Below are 13,497 nucleotides of genomic sequence, written 5' to 3'. Positions count from 1 at the left end.
GAGCGAGTGAGAGAGAGTAACACACTGTGAGAAAGGGAGCTACAGAATAGAGGGAGAGAGAGGAAGGGGAGAGGAGAAAGTTTACATAAGACTTTTATGACTCTATTCGTACTTTTATAACCCAACTTTGTCAAACAGAAAGCTACAGTAACAAACCCAGACACTGTGCTGCTCGACACAGGCTTTTACTTAACTTAAACATTATACTATGGTTAGAAATCTGAGCATATTCATTTATTATAGTTTCACGTCATTTCCACAAAGGCTTAGCACTATCACACAGTGCCAGATGCATTCCATTGCAGATGGTCTTGGAATGTTCATGTCAATGTTTCCCCTTCATTAAGCAGCAATGGCCAGCTGCCATGGAAGTAACATAAAATGATAACTCGTGAAAGTAATGAGGTCATGTTTTCTGCTCCCACTATGGCGCAGACTTATTGTCATGAAAAGTAAGGTTATTTTGTCTTCCTGTCTACATGCTGTAGGTAGCATTGAATGCTATACACACTTCTGGTGAGGTTGCTACTATAAAAAAGAAAAGGTTTTCCCAGAATGGACTTTAGTTTGAAACCATTCTTTGGTTACATTGCTACCATGTAGTTTCATTTCATGCTGTAATGACATACTATGCACTAGAATTATACTGGTAATGTATTTTAAAGTGTCTTTGTCACACTTTAGTGTGTCATTTATTGTGGGACCCCCCCCCCCCCCCCCCCCCCCCCCAATAGCTTCCTCTCTGTGTTTCTGTGATGCTGTGTGTGTGCCTGATTTGGTCATTGTTTTAATGTTGTTTGGAATCTGTGAAGTGAATTCATGGAGCCGACCCCTCAACACAGTATTTAGTTTGGGCTCTCGTTGATGGCAGTACTGGCTTGCAAGTAATGTTGTAAGTGTTGGTCCCTGGTTCTGCTGTTTCTTAAGATGTATAGCATCCATCACCTGTACTCTTAGGTGGGATCCTCCTAAGGCTGTTTGTTACTGCTAACAATTAACTGCACTGACATGAGTACTGTTAGAGTTTGCTAAGCAGTTAAATGCTTTCTTTCAAACGACCGACACACACACACACACACACACACACACACACACACACACACACACACACACACACCGACACACACACACAGGCCTGAGCCTGTTTCTTCATGTAGACTTTGTCCCTGTTAGTTTCAGCTGAACACCAAATTAAAAGTCACTCAGATACATTTCAGGTTTCATTTGCCCACAGACACACTTGTTCTTTGTGCTTTCATCAGTAGGTTTTCTCAATGACTTTTAAAGGGCAAGTGTATGGTTATTTTGCATTGTCCTAACCATAAAATGACAAATCTATTTATGTGGTCCTTTAATAAAAACAATTAAAAAAACAATGGGCTGATATGCTAAATATAAAACTATACATTTGACTCCTGACATCGAATGAGTAAAAACTCTGTTTAAGTTGCACCATTCTTTACTGCATCTCAGATATATCTATGCTATACCAAAATGTATTTTATCTACCACGAAAACAACGGGAAGGTTGTTAATCTAGTAAACAAGTTGTAAACCTGTGACCTCAAATGACTCAAGATGGAGATAATTGATTGGCCAGCAGAAGGGAATGAGGTCACTGATTGGTCATGAATGCAGCTCAGTAACAAGGCATGTTAAAGTGATTATTCAATGGGGACGTATCAGACAGAGAGTGAGACTAAGAAAGAGGGAGAGATTAAGAGAGGAAGGAAAAGTGAGAGAAGGGTAAGTAAGAAAGAGGAAGTTGATGGACAGAGAGAAAAAGAGTGAGAGGGAGAGAGAGTGAGGAAGGAAGAGACAGAGAGAATAGGACATCCATACAGGACTTACCCTAGTGTTTTACCCAATTTACCCTAGTGTTTTACCCAAAAGGATCAGACTCTTATGTTTCCACCTACGCAGGCTGACACCCCTGTCGTCTGACTGGGTCATGGCTTGGCTGGACCTGCTCTCACCTGGGGCCAAAGCCAGGCCACTGGTACTTTTAAGCTCGCATTTACATAACAATGGCTAACTGTGAACTTTAACATCTCACAAAGCAACTATTTTGATTATGCAGAGGTTGTTGATTCTGCTCTTACAGTGGTGTAACAGTGTAACAACAGCATCGTGTTGTATTGAAAGACAGGGTTGAGGACCAAGCTATTTACACCATTTTAAAATGGTGTAATGGACTATCTTTCTTACACCTGTCTATTCATTGTAAATCCATGAAGGGAATGAATGAGAAAACACTGGGGAGAAGGAGAGAGAATCAGGTATGTTGTAATTCTCTATTTGATGGATCTCATTCAGTTATGAGCCTCGTAGACAATATGTTTACCATCTATGATGTCCACCATAGTCTCTTGCTCTAACCAGTCTAGCCTTCTGATAACCCTGACTGCGTCTCACCTGTCTGTCACTTATTCATTAATTTCCCCCATTTGAATCATAAAGAGTCGTATTTCTGTTCTCTGAGAAGTTGTGTGAACGTAGCTAGGGAAGTGGGCTGGGGTATGAATGTCATAGTTACTGTTGCTTAGGCCCAATAGTTATTTTAGGATGTTTCAGGTCAGGGTTAATAATTCACTAGTTACACCTGTTGACTTGTTGGAGTTTCATCTCCATTATATTCCATGTGACCCAACCAGGAACATCTCTGGGTCCTAGTTATAGCCTACCTGTTTTTCCTGGTCAGGGAATGTGTTGCCTGAAAGGCTTACCTCTGCAAGGGTTCCACTACATAGCTTTCACCTGTCAAGTCAATGTCAGTTCAGTGAGGGGAGGAGGGAAGCCCGTTGTGTAACCCAGGTTAGACTGACGTCTGAGGGGAGGAGGGAGGACTGCTGTGTAACCCAGTTTAGACTGACGTCTGAGGGGAGGAGGGAGGCCCGTTGTGTAACCCAGGTTAGACTGAGGTCTGAGGAGAGGAGGGAGGCCCGTTGTGTAACCCAGTTTAGACTGACGTCTGAGGGGAGGAGGGAGGCCCGTTGTGTAACCCAGGTTAGACTGACGTCTGAGGGGAGGAGGGAGGCCCGTTGTGTAACCCAGTTTAGACTGACGTCTGAGGGGAGGAGGGAAGCCCGTTGTGTAACCCAGTTTAGACTGATGTCTGAGGGGAGGAGGGAGGCCCGTTGTGTAACTCAGTTTAGACTGACGTCTGAGGGGAGGAGGGAGGCCCGTTGTGTAACCCAGGTTAAACTGATGTCTGAGGAGAGGAGGGAGGACCGTTGTGTAACCCAGTTTAGACTGACGTCTGAGGGGAGGAGGGAGGACTGCTGTGTAACCCAGTTTAGACTGACGTCTGAGGGGAGGCCCGTTGTGTAACCCAGTTTAGACTGACGTCTGAGGGGAGGAGGGAGGACCGTTGTGTAACCCAGGTTAGACTGACGTCTGAGGAGAGGAGGGAGGACCGTTGTGTAACCCAGGTTAGACTGACGTCTGAGGAGAGGAGGGAGGACCGTTGTGTAACCCAGTTTAGACTGAGGTCTGAGGGGAGGAGGGAGGCCCGTTGTGTAACCCAGTTTAGACTGACGTCTGAGGAGAGGAGGGAGGCCCTTGTGTAACCCAGTTTAGACTGATGCGTGAGGGGAGGAGGGAGGCCCGTTGTGTAACCCAGTTTAGACTGACGTCTGAGGGGAGGAGGGAAGCCCGTTGTGTAACCCAGTTTAGACTGATGTCTGAGGAGAGGAGGGAGGACCGTTGTGTAACCCAGGTTAGACTGATGCGTGAGGGGAGGAGGGAGGCCCATTGTGTAACCCAGGTTAGACTGATGCGTGAGGGGAGGAGGGAGGCTCTTGTGTAACCCAGGTTAGACTGATGCGTGAGGGGAGGAGGGAGGCTCTTGTGTAACCCAGGTTAGACTGACGCCTGAGGGGAGGGTCTGTGGCAGCAGTCAGTGTGCGAGAAAAAGAGGAAAGGGATGTGAAAGCTGCTAAAGTGTTTACACACAGTGAGTGGTTAACTCATTACATACTTGTTGGAGCGTTCCTGGATTATTGATTAAAGATGTCCATCTGTCTGTAGCCCTCGCTCTCTCCTCTACCGCTTTCTCCCTCTCGCTCTCCATCTCTCTCCATCACTCTCATACCAGACTATCCCACACAATGTGAGTGTGAGACAGGGAAGGGCAAACCTAGGGAACATGAGCACCATTTCAGTAGCAAACATGGTTAATCATATGATATTGATGCGTGTGTGTGAGAGCCCTCTGCTGGAAGCATATTCAGGGTTATTTAGTGATGGAATCTGCTTTGGCCAAGCTCTATGTCCCGACGGGAATCTGCCTGGCTGGGATGGATTCCCTGTTAAACACACACACACACTGTTCTGCCTCGGGGTGGCCACATTCCCCGGCGCATTACACAGAGGACGAAAAGAGAAGGGATTTGGAGAGGAAGTGAGAGACAATGTATAAATGATACATAAACACAATGGCTATGAGTTCATTCAGAGCCCTGAGCTGCACTCATTTGTCAGTTGCAGGGCTCTCCATCTCTTTCTCTCTTTGCGTGCGTGCGTGTGTGTGTGCGCGCCTCAGCATAGAACATATCAGTTCTTGGTGTGTGTGTGTGTGTGTGTGTGTGTGTGTGTGTGTGAGCACAGAACCTCAGTTGTTGGTGTTGTAGTTGATCGTCCCCCTCATCCCTTGTTTTCTCTCTCTGCAGGTGGAGGTGGGAAGCGGAAAGGGAGGAGTAAGAAATGGAAGGAGATCCTTCGCTTCCCCCACATCAGCCAATGCACTGAGTTGGGCAACAGCATTGGTACATTACTGTGTCTGCATCTGTGTGTGTTTTTGCATGTATTACTTGTGTGCCACTTTGCTGGTGTGTTGTAAGTGTTTGTAAACGTGCCTAGGTCTATCCAAATGTTTATACGTGTGTGTGTGTGTGTGTGTGTGTGTGTGTGTGTGTTTCTGGCAGATCGGGACTACATAAGCCTGTGTGAGAAGCAGCCTATCGGCAGACTGCTGTTCCGCCTGTACTGTGAGACCAGACCTGAATTGCTGCGATGCATCCACCTACTGGACGCCATGGTAAAAACACACTTTTAAATGCACTCACTTGGATTAAACACTATCTCAAAAAATGACTGATCATGTTCAGTTGACTGAGAGAAGATAATCAAATTGAGAAGTGATTATACTAACAGCCTCCCCTTTACTCAGTGACACAGTGTTTTCCAGATGACAGGTTTTACATTGTAGAGAAGAAACCATCAAACCCAATATCAACAGTGGCCCGCAGCCTCCCCAGGATTATGTGACTGGATGAGAGGATTGTTTCTGGTCAGATCCCCCTTCCCACCCGCACCCCTTCCCACCTGCACCCCGTCCCACCCGCACCGCTTCCCACCCGCACCGCTTCCCACCCGCACCCCGTCCCACCCGCACCCCTTCCCACCCGCACCCCGTCCCACCCGCACCCCTTCCCACCCGCACCCCGTCCCACCCGCACCCCGTCCCACCCGCACCTCGTCCCACCCGCACCCCGTCCCACCCGCACCCCGTCCCACCTGCACCCCGTCCCACCCGCACCCCTTCCCACCCGCACCCCTTCCCACCTGCACCCCGTCCCACCCGCACCCCTTCCCACCCGCACCCCGTCCCACCCGCACCCCGTCCCACCCGCACCCCGTCCCACCCGCACCCCGTCCCACCCGCACCCCTTCCCACCCGCACCCCGTCCCACCCGCACCGCTTCCCACCCGCACCGCTTCCCACCCGCACCCCGTCCCACCCGCACCGCTTCCCACCCGCACCCCGTCCCACCCGCACCGCTTCCCACCCGCACCCCGTCCCACCCGCACCGCTTCCCACCCGCACCCCTTCCCACCAACCTAAAAAGGACCATCACACGCTCAGAGGGAAATTACCCTCACACACACAAAAGACATGCATTTGTAGTCACAAACACTAGATCTGAGGGTAAAACACAATGTTATGAGAAAGAAGAGATGATGAAATCAGACATCTAGATTCCATCACCCAAATACTCTTGTGGGGTCGTTTTTGTGTGAGAGAGAAACAGATACTATACTGTATAAGCTAGGACAAGAGAGAGAGGGAGAGAGAGAGGGAAGGAAGGAAGGAATGTGCCTGGGGTCCCTGTGGTTCCTCTGACGTCAGTGCAGAGGGAGGGAGGGGGGTATGTGTGATTGCTGGTGAATTATGATTGGCTATTGTTGGCCAAAGTCTGTATGTGTTGACACACACACACACACACACACACACACACACACACACACACACACACACACAACTACACAGAATGAGCTTACCAATTGTTACCCCTAGGGGTTAGCTGAAGGGAAATGGAGACGCCCCCTTGGCTTTTTGGCAGACTTGTGTATACACCCTTATATATATATATATATATACACACACACACACACACACACACACACACACACACACACACACACACACACACACACACACACACACACACACACACACATCACTAAGGTCAGAGGAACAGATCTAATCACAGAAGTCTGGCCTTTTCACCCCACGCCTTTCTTTCTATGGCTCAGTTTCTTTCTCTCTCTGTTGCTCTCTCTCTGTTTCTTTCTTTCTATGGCTCAGTTTCTTTCTCTCTCTGTTGCTCTCTCTCTGTTTCTTTCTTTCTATGGCTCAGTTTCTTTCTCTCTCTGTTGCTCTCTCTCTGTTTCTTTCTTTCTATGGCTCAGTTTCTTTCTCTCTCTATTTCTCTCTCTCTGTTTCTTTATTTCTATGGCTCTGTTTCTCTCTCTCGCTCTCTCTCTCCCTCTTTGTTTCTATGGCTCAGTTTCTTTCTATCTCTGTTTCTTTATTTCTATGGCTCTGTTTCTCTTTCTCTCGCTCTCTCTCTCCCTCTTTGTTTCTATGGCTCTGTTTCTCTCTCTGTTCTTTCTATGGCTCTGCTTCTCTCTCTGCTTCTCTCTCTGTTTCTCTCTCTGTTTCTCTGTTTCTTTCTATGGCTCTGTTTCTCTCTCTCTCTTTCTCTCTCTGTTCTTTCTTTCTATGGCTCTGTTTCTCTCTCTTTCTGTGTCTCAGAGCAGAGTAGATCACTCTAGAGTGTGCCACAGCCTGGGTCAGGAGAGAAACTCTAGACGTGTGGGTGTGTGTTGGAAAGCTGGTGATGCTGGTCTGACACACTGTGACACTGTGACACTCCAGGACCTCATGGAATCCTGCCGTGTTGACTATGTGGTTGCCAGGCAACGCAGGATCACATATGGAGTATAGAGAGTGTCTGTTAATAACAGATTGTGTGTGTGTGTGTGTGTGTGTGTGTGTGTGTGTGTTTTTCAGGGCAGGTGGGCTAGTGGAGAGTCTTGTGTAGTGGGGATTGAGAGGGGAGAGAATGATCAAGGAGTGAAGGATTATCACTGATGCCCAGATCAGCTGACCTACTCACCTCGAGACTATCCCCCGGCCCTAGCAATGCCCAGATCAGCTGACCTACTCACCTCGAGACTATCCCCCGGCCCTAGCAATGCCCAGATCAGCTGACCTACTCCCCTCGAGACTATCCCCCGGCCCTAGCAATGCTGAACCACACTCAATACTCTCATACTCGTGGCTGATATATGATTGATTGATTGTTGTACACCAATGGCGAAGGGGCATAAAGATGGCGGTCCCCATGTACTTACTACAAATACCTTGTTTGTTCAGATCGCCGTGTTGTACATTGCTCTCCGTTACTCTTTTTTTGCATGGGCATTAGCTCAGTTTACATGATCCTGATTCTAGCTCCGTGACGGCGGCAATTTGAAAAAATGAACAAGTAGATTGTGCTGATTTACTGGCACGTTGAACCATGTTGCACGCCGTGGGTTAGAAACTCTGAGTAGTGCTAAAACAATTATTTATTGGTGTTTTACTGGGAGTTTATTTATATAAAGCATTTATTTTTATAGTGCTAAAACAATGACATCATATCTGAATTTCTCCATCTGTATACACCTTTACCAGCGTTGGTGCCCAGCCGTATGGGCTTAGAAGACATCAAATCAAGAATGTGTGCTGTGCACAAAACACAAAGCACATGTTTGATTCAGAGGGGTTGGGTTAAATGCGGTAGACACATTTCACTTGAATGCATTCAGTACCACTGACTAGGTATCTCCCTTTACATTAAACAAATCAATTGCATTTAACAATTAAATGCATAATTAGCACTCATAACAAAGTACAGTTTTCACCTTGTCACACTACACAAACAATACACTTCTCCCTCTCCTATATCTGAGCTACTAAGGGTATAGATAATGACTGATCATTTTCAAGTCAAGGCCATCCACACTGTCAAGTCGCATGTTGCATGTTTGCACAACACCGATAGACATTATTGTGTGGCTATCATTCAAAACATGGTTTAGTCCATACATTGTCCCTGATTATGGAATATTATTGTATGTACCAGTCAGACCTCGGTCAAAATAGTATATTGTTTTCTTTCAAATGCTACAGTTGCTTAGCTTACTTTACCCAGCATGCCAGTTGGATTTGTTTTGCACTTTTGGGAATATTCCATTGGTTGCATTATGCGATACATTGGTAGTGCATGACGTATTTCAAAGAAAACTGATATTATTTGGAACCAGGTCTGATATGTACTGTCAGTGTTTAATAATGGGATGTTGTGTTGAACCAGGTCTGATATGTACTGTCAGTGTTTAATAATGGGATGTTGTGTTGAACCAGGTCTGATATGTACTGTCAGTGTTTAATAATGGGATGTTGTGTTGAACCAGGTCTGATATGTACTGTCAGTGTTTAATAATGGGATGTTGTGTTGAACCAGGTCTGATATGCACTGTCAGTGTTTAATGATGGGATGTTGTGTTCTTTAGGACGACTATGAGCTGGTGCCTGATGAGAAACGGAAAAGCAGAGGAGATCAGATTATTGGGAAGTTCCTGTCTAAACAGGTTTGTCAGTCTAAAGGAGGATTGGTGAATATAGATGTACGGCTATTAGAGAAATATAACTTGTTTGTTTTTGCGTGTGCTCTTGTGTGTGTGTGTAGTCATCTGAGTGTGTGGAGGCAGCAGAGAGCCTTGCTGAGCAGTGTAGAGAGAACCTGGAGCTCCACCCCTGCAAGGAGATCTTCAGTGACTGTCGCAAGTAAGGGAATCTTCCTTTGTTCACGTTAGTTCTCGTCAACTATGATCTTATTAAGAAACAACTTGTTCCTAGCTCATCCCTAACCTGGTCCCTTACTCATTATGCTGTATCCAAGTCTTAAAGTGGTTTCAAGCCATTCAATTTGCTGCTGGTATAATGCAGCTTCTAAAGAGGCTTTGTTTAACCCACTTGGTAACAGTGGGAGAATTGAGTGGTTGGAGTACCAGGTAGGGCCAGGTGCTCAAAGTGACCCCCCCCCCCCACACACACACACACACACTTTTTTTGTTAATTGTTCACTCAGGTTCCCTTTATCTAATTTTAGATTTTGGTTGAAGATCTGATAACATTCAGTATCAAAAATATACAAAAGTATAGAAAATTAGGAAGGGGACAAATACTTTTTAACAGCACTGTATATGCACTTGTGTAAGAGCCTGGGGACAAGGTCATGTTTGACAATGAAGAAACACAGAGAGGGGTTGGCTGAAGCACTAACACCCTGGAGAGACCACCAGCTGGCTTGGTCCCTTGTTAACTGTAACTGCAGCTGCTGTCTGTTGTCTCAGGGCTTTAACCAGTAACCTCTTGTTGTCTGTGCTCTCAGAGCTCTCCATCACTACCTGAGAGGTGCTCCCTTCTCGGACTACCAGAACAGCATGTACTTTGACCGTTTCCTACAGTGGAAGATGCTGGAGAGGTGAGTGCTGCCTAAAAACTCCTACAAAATCAAATAAATGTCTGATGTTTTTAGAGATTATTTGAGTGGAGTTCACTATCAGCCTGGTACTTTCTCCAGACAACATTACAGGTTGGCTAAAGCAGGATCAGCCTTGCACCCAGGCTAGTATTATTATGTTCCATGATGTACGGTGGACTATTATTCAGCTGTACATTAATGGCTGATGTGTGTTTTCAGGCAGCCAATAGCCAAGGATACGTTTCGACAGTACAGAGTACTGGGGAAGGGCGGATTCGGAGAGGTGAGGCACATTTTTACTTTTAGGAGAATTATTAGAAAATTGTGGTTGTGAGATAAACTGGCCCATGGTATAATACTGTGTGTCTTCTATCAGGTGTGTGCGTGCCAGGTGCGAGCCACAGGGAAGATGTATGCCTGTAAGAAGTTAGAGAAGAAGAGGATTAAGAAGAGGAAAGGAGAGTCCATGGCCCTCAATGAGAAACAAATACTAGAGAAGGTCAACAGCAGATTTGTTGTGAGTCTCCTGTTATTTATTAGGATAAATGACCATACACAATACACACTTCTTTCACTTTATTCTCTCGCTCTCTGTGTCTCTGTCTGATCTCTAATCTCTGCCCCTGTGTCTTTGCCCCCTCTCTCTAGGTGAGTTTAGCGTATGCCTATGAGACCAAAGACGCTCTGTGTCTAGTGTTGACCTTAATGAATGGAGGGGATCTGAAGTTCCACATCTATAGCATGGGGACACCAGGCTTTGAGAACGACAGGGTCCAGTTCTATGCTGCCCAGATCTGCTGCGGCCTGGACCACCTACACCAGGAATCCATCGTCTACAGGTGACAGCTTTTTATCATAGCACCTACACTCAGAATAGATGGTGCCCTTAAACACAGATCTAGTTTCAGGTTGCAAGATATTTCGGATCAGATGGGGGCAACCCATTTCTACCTACTTCCACCTATACCCTAATGAACTGTCTGTTCTTCTGATTGTCATTCGCTATACCAATGTCTCCAGAGATCATGTGATGTCGACACATGATGTGTTGGGTTTAGTCCCAATGTCAAATGTACCAAACTGTGTTTTTTTAAACTTTTTCTCAGGGATTTAAAACCAGAGAATATTCTATTAGATGATAATGGTGAGTTAACCTTCTTCCTACTGTACAATAGCATATAGTAACTACTGGGATAATGTCTTTGAACTCAGAGAGGCTCTCTGCTAAATATGACTGATCTTTGACCCCTGACCTCTTCCCCTATGCTGTAGGACACATCCGGATCTCAGATCTGGGCCTGGCCATCAAAGTGGCTGAAGGGGACCCCATACGAGGCAGAGTGGGAACAGTGGGTTACATGGGTAAGACACCTCCATATGCTATTACCAGCATTATAATACATTTATAATACATTTATAAAATCATTGAACAAAAACCTTACATTATAGTAATACATTATCAATTTAAACCTTTTACCATACAAAGAAGATATCATCAAACCTGCATGATGAGAACATGGCATTGGGACAATCTGGTGTTATACTGTGCTGTGTATGTAGCTCCGGAGGTGATCAACAACGAGCGCTATGGGATGAGTCCAGACTGGTGGGGGCTGGGATGTCTCATCTACGAGATGACCGCTGGACGCTCACCCTTCCGCGCACGCAAAGAACGAGTGAAGCGGGAGGAGGTGGAGAAGAGGGTGCAGGAGGAAGAGGAGGAGTACAGCGACAAGTTTACAGAAGACACCAAGGCCATCTGTAGGGTGGTGAGAGTCCATTGATTGATTGATAAGACTAAGGCCTAGTTAGTGTGTCATCAGGAACCTCAGACGGAGGTCTAGTTAGTGTGTCGTCAGGAACCTCAGACGGAGGTCTAGTTAGTGTGTCGTCAGGAACCTCAGACGGAGGTCTAGTTAGTGTGTCGTCAGGAACCTCAGACGGAGGCCTAGTTAGTGTGTCGTCAGGAACCTCAGACGGAGGTCTAGTTAGTGTGTCGTCAGGAACCTCAGACGGAGGTCTAGTTAGTGTGTCATCAGGAACCTCAGACGGAGGTCTAGTTAGTGTGTCGTCAGGAACCTCAGACGGAGGTCTAGTTAGTGTGTCGTCAGGAACCTCAGACGGAGGTCTAGTTAGTGTGTCGTCAGGAACCTCAGACGGAGGCCTAGTTAGTGTGTTGTCAGGAACCTCAGACTATATTGGGTAATCACCCTGAGTATCTGATCTCATTATATTTTAAAATAAGCGACTGTACATTGCATCATCGTCTCTACTTCTCTCTCTCCTCTTTCTCCAGCTGTTGACCAAAGATCCTAAGCAGAGACTGGGCTGTACAGCAGAGGGGTCAGCAGGGGTGAAGGCTCACTCTTTCTTCAGGAACATCAACTTTAAAAGGCTGGAGGCAGGCATCCAGGAGCCCTCCTTCGTACCGGACGTAAGTAGAAGAGGAGGAGGATTGTATCTCTGGTCTTGCTTCAGCAGTAGAAACACAAGACCAGGAAGTGTTTGAAATATAACCAACCAACTGTTTCAATCAGTTACATTCATGACTGGATGAATATGTGAATTGGAACAGGGTTGATTACCTCTACTTCTGCCTCCCTCCCTTTTCCCTCCCTCCTTCCCTCCATACATATTCCCTCTCTTCCTCCGTTCCTCTCTTCTCTCTATCAGCCCCGGGCGGTGTACTGTAAGGATGTGTTGGACATTGAGCAGTTCTCTACAGTCAAGGGAGTAAATCTGGACCAAACCGACAACGACTTCTACTTCAAATTCTCTACAGGCTGCGTGTCCATCCCATGGCAGCACGAGGTGGGTGAACTAACTGGGACGTCTGTCCCTCTCCTCTGGTTTCTTCTCAGAGGTAGTCTGCAACGTAACCTGAAAGACTGAATTATTGGTGGTTTTGACAATCAGTGGCAGTCATATACTGTCCTGACACCAACTCTAATATACTGAACCCCTCTCCCCCCTCGTTCTCTCTCCCTCTGTATAGATGATAGATACAGAGTGTTTCAGTGATCTGAATGTGTTTGGACCCCAGGGGACCAGACCCCCAGATCTGGACTGGAACACCCCCCCCGAGCCTCCCCGACGCAGCCTGCTGGACAGGATCTTCAGGAGACATGTGAGGACACACACACAGGATCGGTACATACTTACACACATACCAATACTCTCAGTCTCACACTGTTCCCACTGCACAGTTACATCCACACACACTGTTCCCACTGCACAGTTACATCCACACACACACACTGTTCCTACTGCACAGTTACATCCACACACACTGTTCCCACTGCACAGTTACATCCACACACACTGTTCCCACTGCACAGTTACATCCACACACACTTTTCCCACTGCACAGTTACATCCACACACACACACACTGTTCCCACTGCACAGTTACATCCACACACACTGTTCCCACTGCACAGTTACATCCACACACACTGTTCCCACTGCACAGTTACATCCACACACACACACTGTTCCCACTGCACAGTTACATCCACACACACACACTGTTCCCACTGCACAGTTACATCCACACACACACACTGTTCCCACTGCACAGTTACTCTCTCTCGCTCCCCCCCCTTTCTCTCGCTCCCCCCCTCTCTCTCTCTCTCCCCCCCTCTATCTCTCTCGCTCCCCCCCCTCTCTCTCTCTCTCC

The 13,497-nt window shown here is 46.7% G+C and overlaps 1 protein-coding gene across 3 annotated transcripts in view; it reads left to right on the top strand.

The window, feature by feature from the left end:
- The window catches only part of LOC115200427 (G protein-coupled receptor kinase 5), a 40,552-nt gene that overhangs the window by 22,555 nt on the left and 4,500 nt on the right, over positions 1-13,497 (top strand). For 2 of the 3 annotated variants that reach the window (XM_029763502.1, XM_029763504.1), the window contains exons 2-15: positions 4,671-4,766; positions 4,926-5,038; positions 8,845-8,922; positions 9,021-9,118; positions 9,726-9,818; positions 10,038-10,101; positions 10,195-10,335; positions 10,467-10,657; positions 10,925-10,962; positions 11,091-11,180; positions 11,379-11,587; positions 12,115-12,252; positions 12,492-12,629; positions 12,814-12,945. In XM_029763502.1, coding sequence (XP_029619362.1) covers positions 4,671-4,766; positions 4,926-5,038; positions 8,845-8,922; positions 9,021-9,118; positions 9,726-9,818; positions 10,038-10,101; positions 10,195-10,335; positions 10,467-10,657; positions 10,925-10,962; positions 11,091-11,180; positions 11,379-11,587; positions 12,115-12,252; positions 12,492-12,629; positions 12,814-12,945 — 1,619 coding nt within the window. Of the gene's footprint in view, positions 1-4,670; positions 4,767-4,925; positions 5,039-8,844; positions 8,923-9,020; positions 9,119-9,725; positions 9,819-10,037; positions 10,102-10,194; positions 10,336-10,466; positions 10,658-10,924; positions 10,963-11,090; positions 11,181-11,378; positions 11,588-12,114; positions 12,253-12,491; positions 12,630-12,813; positions 12,969-13,497 lie in introns of all 3 variants that reach the window. The other variant, XM_029763503.1, reaches the window with a different exon arrangement.

This window comes from Salmo trutta, chromosome 9 (genome assembly GCF_901001165.1).
Source record: "Salmo trutta chromosome 9, fSalTru1.1, whole genome shotgun sequence".
NCBI lineage: Eukaryota > Metazoa > Chordata > Actinopteri > Salmoniformes > Salmonidae > Salmo > Salmo trutta.
This window is presented reverse-complemented; position numbering and strand designations above follow the sequence as displayed.